Genomic DNA, 18034 nt, shown 5'->3' on the forward strand with positions numbered 1-18034 from the left:
TTTACCACTGAAATGTAACCAAGCATAGTAACTTAATATTTCCATTCTATTTCAACAGAAATTTTATGCTTTATTTTCTTTCTTACATGTACAGAGCACTTTCTTAGAATTTGTTTATGTCCTCACACTGAACGGAGCTTTGAAAATAAATTGCACATATCTGATCTTTGATGTTCTTCAATAAATCACAGAATAGTTAATAAACTACTGATATTTTTGATGAATTAAAGAACTTCAACAGAAAAGAATCGATTTTATTTATCTTGATGACTAAAGTATTCATCTGGAACCCCATTGGAATAATGAGATTATACTGTGTTTTGTGTGTATGTTTATGATGGATGTGCATATACATATATTCATGCAAATACACGAAGAAACACAGACAAGCACATGCATAAGTAAGCACACATAGGCATGCTTATAGTTCACATAGGAAAAGGAGTGGAAAGAATAGCCAAAACATATTATTGTTACCAAATAACAGGTAATACCAGTTGTTTTCACTTTTTTTGTATTTTCTTTGCAAACTTTCTTTTATATTTTTTTCTATTCTGTTGTATTTTCTAATATTAAAGTATTGCCATTTACACTTCCATATCAAGAAAATGTCTTGATACTAGGTGATTAAATGCACTGATCTAAAATTTGCTTTTCTGAATTTTCCTAAACCCACTTACTCTGTTATATTCATATTCAAGCAATAAAATCTGATATAAAATATCACTTATTTTCAAACTTTAATTTTAGATATATCTTAAGTATTACTGCCATCTGCAAACTAATGCTTCAAAGCACTAACAGCCCATGCTAACACTGCTTTTAAGAATGAGTGTTCCTAAGCAGCACATTCACTGCTAACTCCATCAGACAAAAGCTGGAAGAGCCAAAAGGAAAACTTTTTTACTGCATTTTTGGTCTTCCCTCAATATACATGTTTCAGCTTAGCTCACAAAAATTAAGAGATATTCAATTGCTAATGGATCTTTTCAGGAAATGGGAAGATTCAGGGGACACATCTCCGGAGTTGTGGATCAGAAACAGTCTCCAAGATGGGAGGGAGCGTGGGGAAGAGCAAGCTCAGAGTAGCGATCCAGCCTTCCTCCAGTTCTGCCCCTCACTATCTGCTCCATGACAGCTGAGTGCATTTGTTCCCTTAGTTCATTTGCTGAAAAAAAAATTCTGCGGGAAGGTAAAAATCAATCTTCCTATACTGATAAAGAGAACATCATCATCAAATACAGATAAGAGGCAAATGGAAAGAATTCCACTGTAGAGAAAGATCAACAGTGGCAAGATAATCCATGCAAGCAGGGTTTGGGGATGCAAGCTCAGCCCCAGGATCTCTGTCTGTCCCTTCTGAAGCAGGACCATCATCACAGTTTACAGGGTCCAAAAGGAGGACTAAGGGTCGTCTACCTGGCCTGTAACCCCAAATTTGTCTGATCATCAGTCACCTGGAGAGTTCTGTGCAAATGAGGAACTCTCAGCCACGTCTCTGGGTGACCAAGAGGCAGCTGCTGGCTCCAAGACCTGGCTGTTGTGGCACTTCATTAAGTAAGCCAGTGTGTGTGTCTCTCTCTTCCTCATGCTTTCCTTCTATCTCTTTTCTCTCTCTTACACAGTGGAGAGTATATGTGTGTCCCTATTCATGTCTCATTCTGCCTTTCACGTAAGATCAATATGCATTTAAAAAGAGAGAGAGGAAAAAAGATTTCTCTGTAGCTGTGTACCCAGATTTCTCTGTGTCAGGCACTTGCTAAAATCCCCTTGGTCCTTCCCTACTCTCCCTCCTGTCCTTCCAAGATTCCATCACAGGTCACTTCCTCTACTTAGTGGTCACAGGGTCCCTAACATCACAATAATCAACCTCTAAACTCCCTAGGTCTCTCCCAAATATCAGTATGTGACTTCCTCAAGGAAGCCGTCCCTGTACTCTTTCTTCCTGTTTGGTTCTTAGAGAAAAACAGAGCAGGAAAGAAGCCAGGGGAATGAATTCTTGTGGCTAGATTTCCAAATATCTTCCATCAGAAGGAAAATCTGTTTGGAAGGTAGCTTAGCTTTGCCACTGTCTTTTAATGCCCTGTGCTAATTTAAAGTGTTTTTAATGGTCTGCCGTAGATAAAACTCTGTTGTACCAAATCAAAGACTTTATGGATAGCTAATCATAGTTGTTTTCACACTTTTTGTTTGCCACTTCAGGCACCTCCAAATATCCAATGAGGTAAGAGAGAAATGGGACTGGAAGAACCTTGAGTTTTGTCATTTGATGTTCAAAATAAAATTACATGCAAGATTTGGCACTTGATTATCCACTAAATATTCACTTAGGAAGCTATTCCAGATGTCATTTGAATACTTGGGGCTTGACATCCAACCATGATGATTAATCAGTTCCATCTGATTTTTGTGCGATGTGATACATAGGCAATAAAACAGATTTTTAAAAAATTATACAATAAAGAGATGCAGAAAAATAATTTTAAATGTTTTGGTGTAATTCTTAGAAACAGAAGGGAGTAGGATGTTACAGGAGGTAAACAACACAGAAAAAATACTAAATTACCTGATCGTCCATCTCTCTGGAAGTCTACATGGTACCATTCTCCATCATTCACTTTCTTCTGCAGGGCTTTTATTTTTATTGTACCTGACCCCATGTCCAGGAGGAGGTAGAGGTGACCATCCAGCATCTCGATAGCAAAAAAGTCAACTTTTATCATCTGTGGGTGCTTGGCATCTTTCTGATGTCTCGGCTTGCCATGACTAAACAGGATGAGACCATTTGGCTCTGTTGTGCGAAAATCAAATGATATGGAACCTGTTTTCTTTGCATTCCATTTAGGCAAAGAGATGAAAGACTCTGGGGTTTCAAAGGTGATTGGATCTAAAGTAGCAACATTCTCACATTTAAATGCCACCACTCCATGGATCTTCATCTTAGGATCTCCTTGTTTGGCAAGTCGAGACAATTCCAGCCGTACATCATTATTTTTATATACAACCTGTGGGCAGATGGATAACAATGAGAAGCTAGAATTCATATGTTCATATCTGCAATTGTCATCAGCTCATTCAACTTCCAAGCAAACCATGAGAAAGTACACAATATTTAGTGTGTTTAAAAAAAAACATTTTCCTCAGGAACACAAAATTAAAATATCCTGTCATTGAACAGTAACCAGACCAATTCAATTCAAACAAAGTACTTGCAGATATAAATACAGATTCACATAAACTGCCTGTGTTTAACTAAAATAACTTACAGAAATGATCATATAACTTTCATTATTGTATTATAATTAACATGTAAATACTTACATTTATAAAATAGTACTTGTTCATTGTCTATTTTTAAAATAAATACAAATACTGAGGCTATCTAGTATTCCTATTATTATTATAAGTTCAGTTTCTACATACCACTACCAATATAGGATCATTTTAATAGACTATATGTCTACTGTGCATATGTAATTTATAATTAAAACAAGTTGAGATATGAAACCACCTGAAATTTATAAAAAGCAGTTAACTATTGAGATACTTCCAAAGTTCACAGAAAATGAAATGAGTGTATCTTATGAAAAAAAGTTTTTAAAATCTATGTACTTTATTCATTTCACAGTTTCCATTAACTTCTTGAAGGCTCCTCTGTCCTGCTCTGTCCTACATTACCAACTAAATCTGCTAAGTAATGTGGAACTCTCATGTGTGGAGACCAGTCTTACTCTAAATCCATCCAACTTGTATCACTGTGCTCCATTTTAGTTTTAACTTGCAGAAGTTCCAAGCTAGAATTGTCCTGCACTTTCCTTTTCCAAGGTACTTCCTTTAATGTGACTAAAAGATACTTTTTTCTTGAGTCCAAACACAGTGGGCAAATTTACTAGCAAGACTCAAAACTGTATACATTGGCTATTACTCCAAGTTAACACATTCACAGATATTTTGACATAAAGAAGAAAGTATGTCATTTTTAAATTTCTAAACTATATAAATATATATACATTGAATATTTACATTTTTGAAATACACAGGCCATACTGACTTAAGGGTGAATTAATTATCTATATCCATGTAACTATAAATTCACTTATGAAGAGACTTGAAACTTCACAGCACCCAATATCAACTTATTCTAAATTCATCTAGCCACATATAACAATGTGTTTATATGATAGGAAACATAAGAAAGCCTATATTTGATTGACTAATGCTGTGATGCCAGCTAGACTAACAGATAGTATTCTTTCCAAATCTGTGGTTAATTATAGCACTGCAGCTGATGAGCCATCTGATACGATTTGTTAATACTTTATTATTCAGAGTGATGAAGAGCTCAAATTCTGATACTGGATTCCCTAAGTTTAGATCCTGGCTCCAGCATTACACTGTGTGATTTCTCTAAGCCTTATCTTTCTATTCTATAAAGAGAAAATATTTCACAGGCAGGTTTAAATGATTCAATAAGAAATTACATGTAAGTCAGAACATTTACATAAGGAAAATATAACCAACACCAAGCATTTTTAAAAATACCAGCTATATCAAATTACGTGAAAATAAATATCTTCTTCTTAACATAAGCTGACATAGATATTTCAGTTCTAAATTAATTCATTATATGGAAACATTTAGAAATTAAACCCACACACATAACTGATTTTCACACATGATTTGTGCCAATGAACTAAGTCACATTTTCACATTGCTGGGCTTGGTATTTCAGCTTATCTTTATCCTGAATAAGGATTATTATAAAGAAAGAATATCCCTTATTTTTTGAACAAGTATGTACAATGATTTAACACGCATCCACTGACAACAAAAAGAAGAGAAAATGAACTTAAGCAGTAACAAAAAGGAATAACATTAATTCTAAGAAAACACTCTTGAGAAGAGAAAGCACGACTAAGCCTTTGGAAAACTGATTAAGGATTGCCTTTCTTTAGAAATCTTTAGAAGTGGAGAAAATGCTTTTCATGGATGATTTTCCAAGTTTTATAACCTTTCACCCATTTCTCTCATGCTACCCAGCTCCATAATGTTTTTTTTTTATTTTTCTTGGTCATTTATGTATTATATAATTAGACATGGGCTGGACACCTGCATTGATCAGGAATGGATATTTCTTAACCAAATGATGTGGATGGTTCTGTTGATCAATGCTCACAAGTCACTTGTACAATCAAATTGCTTTAATAGGATTGGATGACATGAACAAATGAATATATTGAATGATTGTGATATCGGTCACTACAAATTTGAAGAATGTGGAGTTAGTGTAATTACGAGCAAAGATTTCAGTGCTAGACATACAAAATCCCTGAGAAGAATCAATGATTCTTGAAGCTGCAGGAAAAAAAAAGTAGAAATAACCCACTGTTCACGTTTCTTAGGGCAATCATGTACCCTTTTTCCACTCCCTTCTCCCTGGCCCTACGCACGCCCTGGGAAATGAGTGTGCAGCAGCATCTGCGTATGTGAGTAACATTTTTGTTTATTGCAGCCCAGCACCAAAATCAATGCCCAGCATACAGACGTTCAATAAATACTGAGAGCTGCACAAAAATCTTCCATTACTTTTTAAAATCTAGCTTCTAGATTATAATGTTTATCTATAATATTACTTAGACATATGGTTAAAAAGCTGTAACATATGGAATTGTAAACCAATCTCATATTTTGATGATCATTTTGGGTCTAGTTGGCTAGAAAAATGTGTACTCTCCTGTACATTTCCAGTTCACAAATGATAAGCTGGTTTGAACTTTGGGAAACTTCATTTGCAAGCTCTCATTTTAAGGTGTAAATTACTTGTAGAATGAAGAATGCCTGAATTAAAGCTCTGCAGAGATATAACCACAGGCCTAGAAGAACTGTGTTGAGGATGAGCACAGTGTGTATTCTGTTTCCATTTGTGTTTTCTCAAGGGCTACCAGAGAAAACTGAAAAGCAGTTTTGGATCTGTAGGCTTCTGGCTTTCAGATTTATACTACAAAGTCACCTGACTCAGATTTCATAATTATTCTATTTTTCTAACAGTTAGACTTATTCTAAAAATGACCTGAATCTAGTTTAATTAGATTAATGAAAAGCTAGAAATTATTCCATTTTTTTAAAATAACATGTGAGCTGCTTTTGCCTCTTTCTAAACTGATTCAGCCATAGGATTATTTTGCAAATCTTCATATATCTCAGTTTCTATTGAAATCTATAATTCATATATTTCATTAAAAATCTATATATATTCCAACATCCTAAAAAACTGTCAGTGTTATAACACAACTTATCTGGAGCTTAGTAATATAAAGACATTTTTGAGGATATTAGTTTTAACCTAAATGCTTCACGGGAATTTACGTTGAGTATCGAAGGATATAAACCTAAAATATCATTGTTTCTTTTTTATTTTGTTCAGCTCCTTTATATTTTCAAAAACTTTCATAAGGGCATTTTTCTCTTTCTTCCATATTTTATGAAGATTTAAAATTGTCCTCATTCTGGAGCCAGTGCACTAGCCTAGTGGCTAAAGTTCTCGCCTTGCATGTTCTGGGATACCATACAGCCTCCAGTTATAATGCCCCAGCTGCTCCACTTCCCATGCAGCTCCGTATTTGTGGCCTAGGAAAGGCATTCAAGAATGGCCCAAAACCTTGGGACCCCACACTCATGTGAGAGACCCAGAGAAGGCTCTAGGCTCCTGACTTCGGATCTGCTCAGTACAAGCCGTTGCAGCAACTTAGGGAGTGAACCAGTGGATGGAAAATCTTTCACTCTGTATCTCCTTTTCTCTGTAAATCTGACTTTCAAAAAACAAAATAGAAGAAGAAAGGAAGGAAGGTAGGAAGGAGGAAGGAAAGTAGGAAGGAAAGACAGAAAAAAAGAAAGAAAAAGAAAGATATCCTTTACAATTTTTCCCCATTCAAATCAGTAAAATTTTAAAAAATTATCTTTTCTGGGTAATTTTGATTTCTAATCTTTAAAAAACTGTTCCTCCAATCTGAATATTATTAGAATGAAGAATAACATCATTACATCTACATATTCCAAGGCTTGACACTTGAGTTAGATAATCCCTTAATGTTACATTTAATTTCTTTGAAAAATATTTATTGATTTGAATGACAGACCTACACAGATGAGAAAAATAGACATAAAGAGAAAAAACTGTTGATTCACTTTCCAAATGGTCAGAATAGCCAGCATTGGGACAGGCAAAATCCAGGGGACAGGAACTTCCTTGAGAATTGCAGGGTTGTGGGTTGTAAATATAGTAGCTGGGACTCTATCCAGCACTCCTAAATGGGATGCCAACCTTTCAAGTGGCAGCTTAACCCACAATGCCAAAATGCTTTCACCTATGTCTGGTCTTGATAATAATTCTGAAAATTTAACAGCAATGCAGGGGAACAAATAGGTTAATAAATAGGAGTTTGTATATAAACGTTTTAGTCTCAAAGCTATTGTCAAAATTACCTAAATACTTATGTCTTGTTCTCCTATCTTCTAGAACTGACATCTAAAAAAGAAAGGCATGTTATACATACAGATTCTTGGGTTTTCTTCCCCACCCTGTGACTTTGTGCCAATGTGCAAGTAATCTTCTGTTCCCACTCCTTTTCTGTCTTTTCCAAATGTGGCTTTTGATGCCAAGATGGTGTTCTGTGTTTTGAGATCTATTGAAACAGTAATCCATTAGTAAAAAGACAATGCTCGCTGCCTTTCTAGGAACATGAATATGCCTCAGCTACGACATCTATCCATGGTCTGGAAACACTGGTATCTGATCGACGAGACTTCACAGAGTGGGACTCAATGATGTAAATATTTCAGTGGCAAAACATTTGATACTCAAATAATGATGTTACTATAGTATAGGTTCCAGCTTAGAAACTGTATTATCTGTTCAGTTAATTAACAAGCAGTAATCAAGCTCAAGGATGTAGGGTGATAAAATCGGCATTGAAGTTAGTATCAAAAACTGTGTATTTATTTTGACTTTGTTCTGACCTTTCTTCAGACAACCTGGGTGTACATTTCAATCTCCCCTGGTTTTCTCTTCCATATTTGAAAATGAAAACAAATGCAGCGCAAGAATCTGGGTTTTCAGATTCCAGAGGGTATTTCAACTCACCCATTTGTGAACCTATGGGTTGTGCACGCTCTCCAACCCTTCCAATCTGAATATTTTAAAAGTAAAACAGAACACTACCTATTATATTCAGATTATTGTAAATAGCATAGCATGTTTCAATTAAAGTGCTAAGCACGTAGCCTGGTACAGACTAAGAGCTCAGGTAAATATTTGTTGCTTAATGTTATTAAATACTACTATCACTATTTCTACATTGAATCAAAATTTCACAATCTAATCGTCAACAAGAGTACTAGTGAGTGGGGCACACAATGGTTGGTAGGTCAATGTTAAAGGCATTAAATATAGTGTTGAGACTAGCAGATCAAAAGGAGTCAGCCAACTACAACTTCTTACGTCATTCTGATTCTTACACTGTGGCCTGAAGATACTACATGCTTTTTCTGTAGCGTTCCTTGCCAAAAAACAAACAAAAATTACATAGCAGTCTACGTGTTCTCAGTGTTGGACTATGAGCACTTCTGTGGCATATAACAGCAACACAATAGGCACTGGCACCACAAGAATTGGTTAGGATTTATCAGTTTCCTTTCCACCAGACCCTGCTGCAAGAATTTTATGTGTATTAATGTGTTTACTTCTTACAAGAATCCTAGGAAACAAGTAATACTATTCTATTTAAATCATTAAATGCATGGCGGCAGAGAGCATTTGAATATCTCATTGTGACCATGGCTAATACTGTTTGAATATCTAATTATATTAACTTCAATCTCTGTCTTTATTTCAACAGGAAATTTCTCTAAGATTTTGGTAGCAGTTGCTAGGTAGACTTACAAGTAAACAGCCAATTTACAACTATTAAGGACGTGCAAAAGGACAAACTTACTGTGAGTTAGCATTACTCTAAAAAGTATTATTTTCCTCTCATCTGTCCTGGCCAAAATACCTCAAAGTAAATTACATATCAAATTTGAGAAGAGGAATTATCTATTGGCTGTCTATTAAAGTGTTTCTTCAAGTCCTGCATAAGCAGAGGTGCTGTTTCTGTGTTTCCTGGATGATATATTGTAGTTCATATAGCACTTTGCCATTTTGGATACAACACACACATCTTAAAAGATCATTAGGTTTGGGCCCGGTAGCGTGGCCTAGTGGCTAAAGTCCTCACCTTGAACGCGCCAGGATCCCACATGGGCGCCGGTTCTAATCCTGGCAGCTCCACTTCCCATCCAGCTCCCTGCTTGTGGCCTGGGAAAGCAGTCGAGGATGGCCCAATGCTTTGGGACCCTGTACCCGCGTGGGAGACCCGGAAGAGGTTCCTGGTTCCCAGCATCGGATCAGCGCGCATCGGTCCATAGCGGCTCACTTGGGGAGTGAATCATCGGACGGAAGATCTTCCTCTCTGTCTCTCTTCCTCTCTGTATATCTGACTTTGTAATAAAATAAATAAATCTTAAAAAAAAAGATCATTAGGTTTTAAATATTATCTTAGGGGAGTGTTCCCTTTCATTTTTTATTTGTTTATTTTAAATATGCCTAATGATTTTATTCTATTAGGATTGTATTGCAATATTTCAATTGTTTGGATTATGCTTTTCTCCTTTCTGTGATGTTTCTATGTTTCACCTTCTTTAAGTAGTACTCTTGTTAAAAATACTGCTAGAAGCTAGAAAGTAGGAAGTACAAGGGCCACTGTAAAAAGTAGAGGTAAATTGCATTGCTTTCCCATGACTTATGTAAGAAAAAGTTCAGAAAAAGAAACAGAATGTATTTCAAGTTTTATCTCCAACATTATTAACTTATTATCTTGAAATTCTTTCTCAATCCAGATACTTCAATTCAATCAGATAAGCATTTGTTAGAAATATCCAAAGGTGAGCGACTCAAGAAAAAGCAATTTTAGTAACTTCCCACTGAGAATAAAAGTTTAGTTTTCTTAATGGGGTAGACAGACGGAGCTGGAGTTGGAGCTCCACTACAGAATCCTACCTGCGTATTGGACCGTCTAGGTTGAAATGTGTGCTTTGTTTCCCAAGCCAACTCCCTGCTAATGTATACTCTGGGAGGAGGCAGGTGATGGACTAACTCTTTGGGTCCTTGACACCACACAGGCAATCCAGATCAAGTGCCGGGCTTACCCACGGCTGTTGTGGGTGTTTGGAAAAAAGAACCAAAGAATAGAAAATTTCTGTCTCTCTGTCTCACCACCTTTCAAATAAATGTATAAATACACAAACAAATAAGTGATAAATAAGTACATTTCTCTGAAATATTAGCAATTGTTACCTATGTTGGTATCATTACTCTGGTGTACATGAGTAATCATATATGATTAACATATTTTGTATGTACATTTTATGCATGTGTGTGATGTCATACTTGATGGCACTGATATAGTATGCTTATATATTGAAATAACTAGATAATATAAATACATATCTAAGATACATAACCAAATATAAATATACATGTACCAAAACATGTGACAGTTGCAAAGATTAAACAGACCTTGTTAAAACACACAGATAACATGACATATTTGATAGTAAAAATGTCTCATCCTAATAGCAAATTGTAGGCTCATAGGTTGGCACATTTCAAAGGACAGGGTGTAAAGTAAAAAATGATTCTTTTATGACTGAATGAAAAGTAGAGAGGTAATAAACATTTACATTCATGTTTTAGACACCAGGAAGAGATCATTCTTACAGCAGAGGACAAGGAAGGTGGCCACTCTCATTTTTAATCATTGACATACTGTCCTGTCTCCCACCCAAGAGCAAGAGCCACTTACTCATATGTGGGGTGTAGAACGAAACCCACCTTAAATAAAAACACAGAAAGTGTTGACCTCAAGTGCTGGCACTATCATGACACAGGTTTCTTCACCAGTAATCTGATTTGTTTGGGTGAGGGATGTCTGTGTGAAGTGCATCACACTCCTCTGATAGGAAATACGGTACACAGGGTAAAAAGTGTAGAAAATGGACAGATCCTGTGTAAAGGGACCCAATACATCTGCAAAAAGAATACTGAGTTTAATGCTAAAGAGTGTTGTTCAAAATTATTTTAAAATGAGAAACATGAGAGTGGGGAAGATTATTATTTCCTAATATGTAGGGGTAATACATAAATAAAATTTCCAACTAAATATGTCATTTTCTATATTTCAAAACAACAATATTTGTCAGGTACCCCTCTGCTGTTGTTCTGTCCTTTCCCATTTCCTGAAATATGTCCTCTCTGCTTCATCCTGGTTAAATGTTTTTCCGTCTGTATAAACGTGTCCTTTCCCTATTCCGCCACCTTGATTCTCCCTATTTGTCATACACTGTAAGATAGACAATGTCTCTTTTTTTATGTTCTTAAGTTTTTTTTATTCATTTCAGAATTTATACTACTTTTATAACTAAATTCCATATTACACTTTAACATGACTCAAAACAAAAATCTTTATCATACTTCCACATTTTATATTGTACAGTTTTCTCTGGCTATACACTTATGTATAACCCTTGGTACTGAATATTTTTTTTATTAATTACATTGCATTATGTGACACAGTTTCATAGGTGCTGGGATTCCCCCAACCCCTCCCCATGCCCTCCCCCTATGGTGGATTCCTCCACCTTGTTGCATTACCACAGTTCAAATTCAGCTGAGATTCTTTCATCGCAAGCATTTACCAAGCATAAAGTCTAGCATCTTATTGTCCAGATAAGTTCAACAGTTTCTTGGGGAGACCATCCCTGGTCTGAAGGTAGGGCCGGCAGAGTATCATCCCAATCAATTAAAAGCACCGACATAACATCAGTAACAATTTATAACGTTATGGAATTAATTGACATGGTATTGCATAACCAATATGTTAAAAAAAAGAATGCAAATTCTGAACCACATCCTGTGACTTCTTCATTGACATTTCATTTTTTGCTTATATACAACCGGGTTCTATACACCTTAAAATGGCTATAGATTACTATTCAGCTGTATTGTGTCTATTTTCATTTTAGTATTTATAGCGTTGAAGCATGATTTTGCTGAATCTGGCTGTTTTTCGGGTAGTCTATAACTCTAACAAGACATGTGTCAACAGTTTAGGTGAACAGTGTTAGGAGGGGTGTGCAGAGAAATCTTCAATACCCTAGTGAGGAGTAACTAATCTTTGTGTCCCACCTAGTGAGGTACAAGTGAATCCACGCTGACCATTTCCTGTCTGATTCTAAGCTTTCCTTGTTGTTCTCTGTCTGTCTATTCTAGATTTTGTTTGTTTGTAACATCACCTCTCTTTAAGGTGAACTATAGATGTGATGATTTGAAACCAAAACATTAGTTCAAAATTGGGAAAAAGATAATAATTTGCTTATGCCATGTGGAGTAGCACTTTTGCTGTGTCCCAACTGAATACAACTAAATTCACTTCATTCATTAAATTAGTTAAACAGGAAAAAACTTCTTAGCTTTTCTCTCCCTTGTACCACCATTCACTTGTCACTTGTTATTTTGCAAGTAAGTGCTGTTGTCACTTAGACATTGGATGGCAATCAACCAAAGTTAGCTATGGAAGCTAAAGGACAGAGTTGTTCCAGAGAGGATGACTCTACTTAATGGAGGTTTCAGAGGCATTTGGGGATGCAGCCAAAAAAACTTGAGTTCAATTAAATAGTAATGTCTATTTTTCTCACATTAATGATTCAGTTAACTTCCGGAAAAAAAAGGAAAATCACAAGTGCAAAATCATGAAAGATTGATGTGAAGTCTAAGTGGTGGGTTTTTAGAAACACAGTTTCCAAGCGATTACTTTCTTTGTTTTCAGATGAGCAAACAAACTCAAAGCAGGCAGGTTGTTTATCCTGGTGCTTATCACTATCTGACAAAAACGGTAGAGAGTTCATGGTTTACATTCTTTCAGCTTTGTTGTTGTTGTGTTTAATTATCTCTGCCATAGGTTCTTAAGTGTTTACAAAGGAAGGGCTGCCCTCTTTTCAACAGCAGTACAGAACAAAGGTAGCTGTGGCTGATTTGCAGGGTATTACAACCTCAGAACTGTGTTAGCATCACAATAAACTGATGATTAACTCCAGAAATAAAAGTCCCAGGGTGAGGGATATTGCAATAATGTCTCCCTTCTATCCTCCATAGCATTTAGAAAGACACTAGAAAAAGTTAGCTAGAAACAATAAACTTCAGAGTGTACTGCTATTTTGCAAGTAAGTGCTGAAGATATTTCCAGCATTAGTTTTCCATGAGATAGCAAAACAGAACACACCATGCATTAGGGTTTAATTCCTCTATTCCAAGCTAGCAGATGCTCCTAATATGACAGTGCATGTATACTCTATCCAATAATTCTTTAAAAATATGTGTAAGTCACTAGCACTTCAAAATATTCTGTGATTCTTAGGTTATACAAAAGCAAAACATAGGTCTTCATTTGTTGAAAGGTAAAATTATTCCTAATACTTTTCATCAAACACCTGTTCCTGGTTGACAACCACACACAAAACAAAGTGTGCCCAGTACTCAAATGCTGGAAGGCAAACTATGAACCATCTCACTGTTGTCTGCCTGCAACTAAAACTCATCCTGCTACCCAAGCCACTGCCAGTGTTTGGTCACTGCCCCTGGCAGTATCTTGAGGCAGATGCAGCACTCAATTAAATGTCCTCAGTTTCCTGTGCTGTGGTTGGCTTCCAACTGAGAAAGGGGAATGTGAAGATGCCCATGTGCTCAGTTCACAGGTCAGTACTTGGGAGGAACATATTGGCGAGGGACTCCACTTCACTGGTAACTTTTAACACAGCTAATAATCCAGATCCTAGATTATTATGTATTAATTCATCAGTTTTCTTTATCCCAGATTATTTTTGTAATAGCTATTAGCAATGAAACCGACTGCCTGACTTGACTTCTCCACCAAATCTCCACCTACCAGTCCACTTAGGAATCCAGGGGAAGCTGACATTAAGACAGCCACAGTCTTTTCATACCCACAATGAAGCTTGTTCATGAGAATTAGTGTATAAATTGTTTTTATATTTTAATTTTATCAATAAAGGTGACACATTATAAGTTATGTACACATATGTATATGTCTACAAACACACACAGACAGTCTCAGGTTTGAGTATCTGCAATGTCAACTAACTAATATACACAGTTTTATGTAAATTCCCAATACCCTCTAACTAATTTTCATCTTTTTGTTTAACATTTATGTAACAGGGAAAATTACAGAGAGCAAAATCCTCCTTCCATTGATTCACTCCCCAAAAGTCCCCAAAAGCTAGGGTCAGGCCAGGAACCTGGAACTTCATCTGGGTCTCCCACATGGTAAACAGGGTCTCAAGTACTGGGGCAATTTTTCACTGCTTTTCCAGGTGCATTAGCAGGTAGCTGGATTCAAAATGGAGCAACTAGGACTCCAGTTATCACCAACAAGGAATGCTGGTGCTGCAGGCAGTGGCTTAATCCACCATGCCACTGCACTGTTCCCAGTACTTTCCTTCTTTATTAGGTGATTATACATCATTCTGCAGTGTTATTTAAATACAGTACAGAATTGCTACACTATGATCTTACATATGTAGGATCTCAAATGTTAGCATCATAAATGTATGAGAAGAGAGTGCTTGCTATCCAAATAAATAAGAGATTATGTTTTTAGAAAGCAAAAAGGAATCCTGAGAAGTAATTAACCATCTTGAAATCTTAATGCTTACATGAATACTCCTCAAGCTGTGTGCCTTTATGTTTTATCTCTCATGAATTCTATATTTCAAAAGACTTCATCTGCTAAATAGATAACATAAGAAATACTAGATTTTATTATTTAAGATTCATCAAAGGCTTCTAGGTGGCAAAATGAGGTAGGCTCTGTCACTATGCTAAGTTGACAGAATCACAGCCTGATGCAAATACTTGTTGCTTTTTAAGCTTTTACTAGCAGGGGCCCCTGGGGTTTGGTGAAACACTGAGCATATATAACTGTTGCTCATTTCTAACTGTAAGGATGCTAAAATGGAAAGAGACACCAGGTTGGAAACTACTAACTTTCAATTATGACTGTAAAGCACTGGGGTATTTGTTTTTTAATGTACTCTTTAATTATTTCCTTTGGAAGGTCTCTTACTCTTCAGATGTCAGAAGGGTTGTGCCTTTTGCCAGGGGTTGCTTAGTTAACTGTTTATTTAATGAATGGGGCTTTATGTGTAGTTGAATTTCTCATGGCACATGCTAGGAAATTCTTGGCAACATTTAAATTAGAGAACTGAGAAACATATTGGCTCCACGGAAGCTCCATCAGCTCCCAGGCAGGAGCGTGGTTTGTGCCAAGGCAAATGCACTAAAATAAAAAAATACAGAGCTAGGATTTTCACACAGTCCAAGGACAACAGATTTTGGTACTCAAGATAAAATGTTTCCAGGCTTCCCAGGTACCCCAAGCACAGAGTTTGGAGAAACACCTCACAGTTCCAGAAACAATGAGGTATGGGATCTTCCTGTTATAACATGCATACATGTCTTGGTTGTTTGCAATGTTAAAGTAGCTACTAGGAGAAATACAAGATTACTATGTAATTTCTTCTATTTCTTCCTTTCAGAGATATATGTTGACAATTTGCTGATGGGTATAATCCATTCATTCATTTCATTTAAGATATAATCAACAATTAAGCAATTCTTAAGTGACATAAGTGATCTTGGCCATCTCTGAGCATCCTAGATCAAATACCTAGATGACTACATACCACAACACTGATCTGACCAGATGAGTAAAACTTGCAGAATTACTTCCATGTATTTTTTTAAGGTCATTTTTTTAAGGTATTTTTTCCTGGGAACAGGAAAATGCCCTGATAAGTTATCTTGGTTCTGAAAAGGCCTAAATCCCCTAAAAGACTGTTTTTTTTTTTTTTAACAATTTTAGGCAATGAGGAATTGGAAAAGATTTTATAATATTAAAAACTAATTTGAGAAAATAACCATGAGAACATCAACCATCCATCAGCAATGTAAGATGAATAACACCAGCCTCATCCCCACTAAGAACATCTGCATTCCGTGTGAAATAAAGGCCATTTGCAGTCATCCTCTTCAGATAAAACTGTTACCAGTTGCCCCTCTCACTTGACAGAGTCCAGATCCCAACTCCTCCCTCTGAAATAGCAACTCCCCACGTTGATACTTTTGTCTACTACTTCCACTTCCTTTGCTAACTGGCTTACTGAAGGCTCCTGGTATTCTTGAGCAACCAATGGCCTAGCTGGAATACTGGGCTTCCTCTGTTCACTGCCCATTTCTTGCTTTATTCCGAAAGAGAGAGTGTTAGAAACATCAGTACAGAGGTGCCGACCCAAGGCTATGCTGGCTACATGTTTTCCACAGCATTGACTAGTAACTTAGCTGTCTTCTATCCTGGCTCTGTGTTGGACAACTTTACCAACAGACAGTTCACCTGGATTGGCTATCGATACAATCACTGTGGCCATAAATTCCCTTATTAGCTGGTGCATTTTCTTTGATTATGCTAGAGTGAATCACCATAGCAACAAAATCCAAACTTCAAGCAGCTTCCATGTGCCCCAAGCTTGGTGAGTTTCGTTGCATAAAGTTCTGCCTTTCTCACAGTAATTACCCTCTTAATAAGGCTCAGAAAGTTTAAAACTTTATTCAAATTACTCAACCAATAGATAAGTAAGTAGAGATCTCAATATCTATCAGGCTCCAAACTCACAGATGCAGTTTTTATATATGTTTCCAATCAACAGGGAATATGGGCACATTTTCTCAGCCCTATCATCGTTAGTTAAGTGTATATAAGTAAAGAGAACTTACCCTTTTCCTATTTCTCCTCCAAGCAGACCATTAAACAAATTGTGGTTCTCTTAATGCTACTGATTTAAAATTCCTTTTTCTTCCTTAATTCGAATGAGATATTGTTACAATATTAAGTAACCTATTTTAATTTGTTAGAAATGTATCTATTAAAATAAATTTCAGTAACTAGAAATAGTTATATGGAGGTCAATGTTATATTCACTGTTAAATTAGAACAACACCATGTTAACAATCATTACGGTAAAATCGTGATTCATAAAGTTCTTTATCTACCTAGGATAAAAATGCAGAGTATTTTAAGTGGCTTTTTAACCTGCATAACAACTACCTGAGATATAAGACCACCCCAATGGTGCAACAAGCATGATGGTAACACTTTTTGGACTAAAATGTTTTTGACACTGTGCAGCACAGTGATTGTTAAAACTAGAATCTCCAATTTACCAATATGGAAACTAGGCCCACACAGTAAGTAGTTAAATCAAATTTTAAACCAGATAATACGCATACAGGGTTCTTGTTTTTAAATAATATTGTAGAATCAAATCAAATCCTTAAGAATAACTGATCTAATCTTATTCTTGGCTGACCATTTAACCTACTGAACCTCATATGCTGCTTAACTTTTCATAATAATAACTCCAAGAATAAAGATTCTGACAGGCCAAAATCTCAAAGATCAAACACATCTATCTGTCCATCTATCCATCTATCTACCCATCTGCCAAAGGCCAGCTCCGGTTGACTCGAGAGCTTGCAAAGGATGCATGGATCGGTGAGACGATAAGAAGAGAAGATAAGGAGGAGAGGCAGAAGAGGCATGGACCATTACGGCATGATGCTCATAATGGACAACTCAGAAAAGTTGCCTTCTTATGTATACACAAATCATCACAAGCTTTTGTACAACATCCAATTGTTTCATTTTCACTTCGTTACAAAAGAATGATTACAAAATCAATCCTAAAAAACATTATTATTATTTTACTTTAGAGAAAATATTTTCAGCAAGCTACTACTCATTCAAACCTGCAGTGACCTGGCAGAAGCCAGAAACTCCACGGTTGGCAGCACGTGCGGTTACACAGT

General features: G+C 36.2%; 1 protein-coding gene across 4 annotated transcripts in view; it reads right to left on the reverse strand.

Annotated features, from left to right (window-relative positions):
• The window catches only part of NRXN1 (neurexin 1), a 1084317-nt gene that overhangs the window by 611318 nt on the left and 454965 nt on the right, over positions 1 to 18034 (reverse strand). For all 4 annotated transcript variants that reach the window (XM_058667775.1, XM_058667773.1, XM_058667774.1 and 1 more), the window contains exon 6: positions 2567 to 3005. In XM_058667775.1, coding sequence (XP_058523758.1) covers positions 2567 to 3005 — 439 coding nt within the window. The remainder of the gene's footprint in view (positions 1 to 2566; positions 3006 to 18034) is intronic.

Source organism: Ochotona princeps, chromosome 8, assembly GCF_030435755.1.
Source record: "Ochotona princeps isolate mOchPri1 chromosome 8, mOchPri1.hap1, whole genome shotgun sequence".
In the NCBI taxonomy this organism is placed as follows: domain Eukaryota; kingdom Metazoa; phylum Chordata; class Mammalia; order Lagomorpha; family Ochotonidae; genus Ochotona; species Ochotona princeps.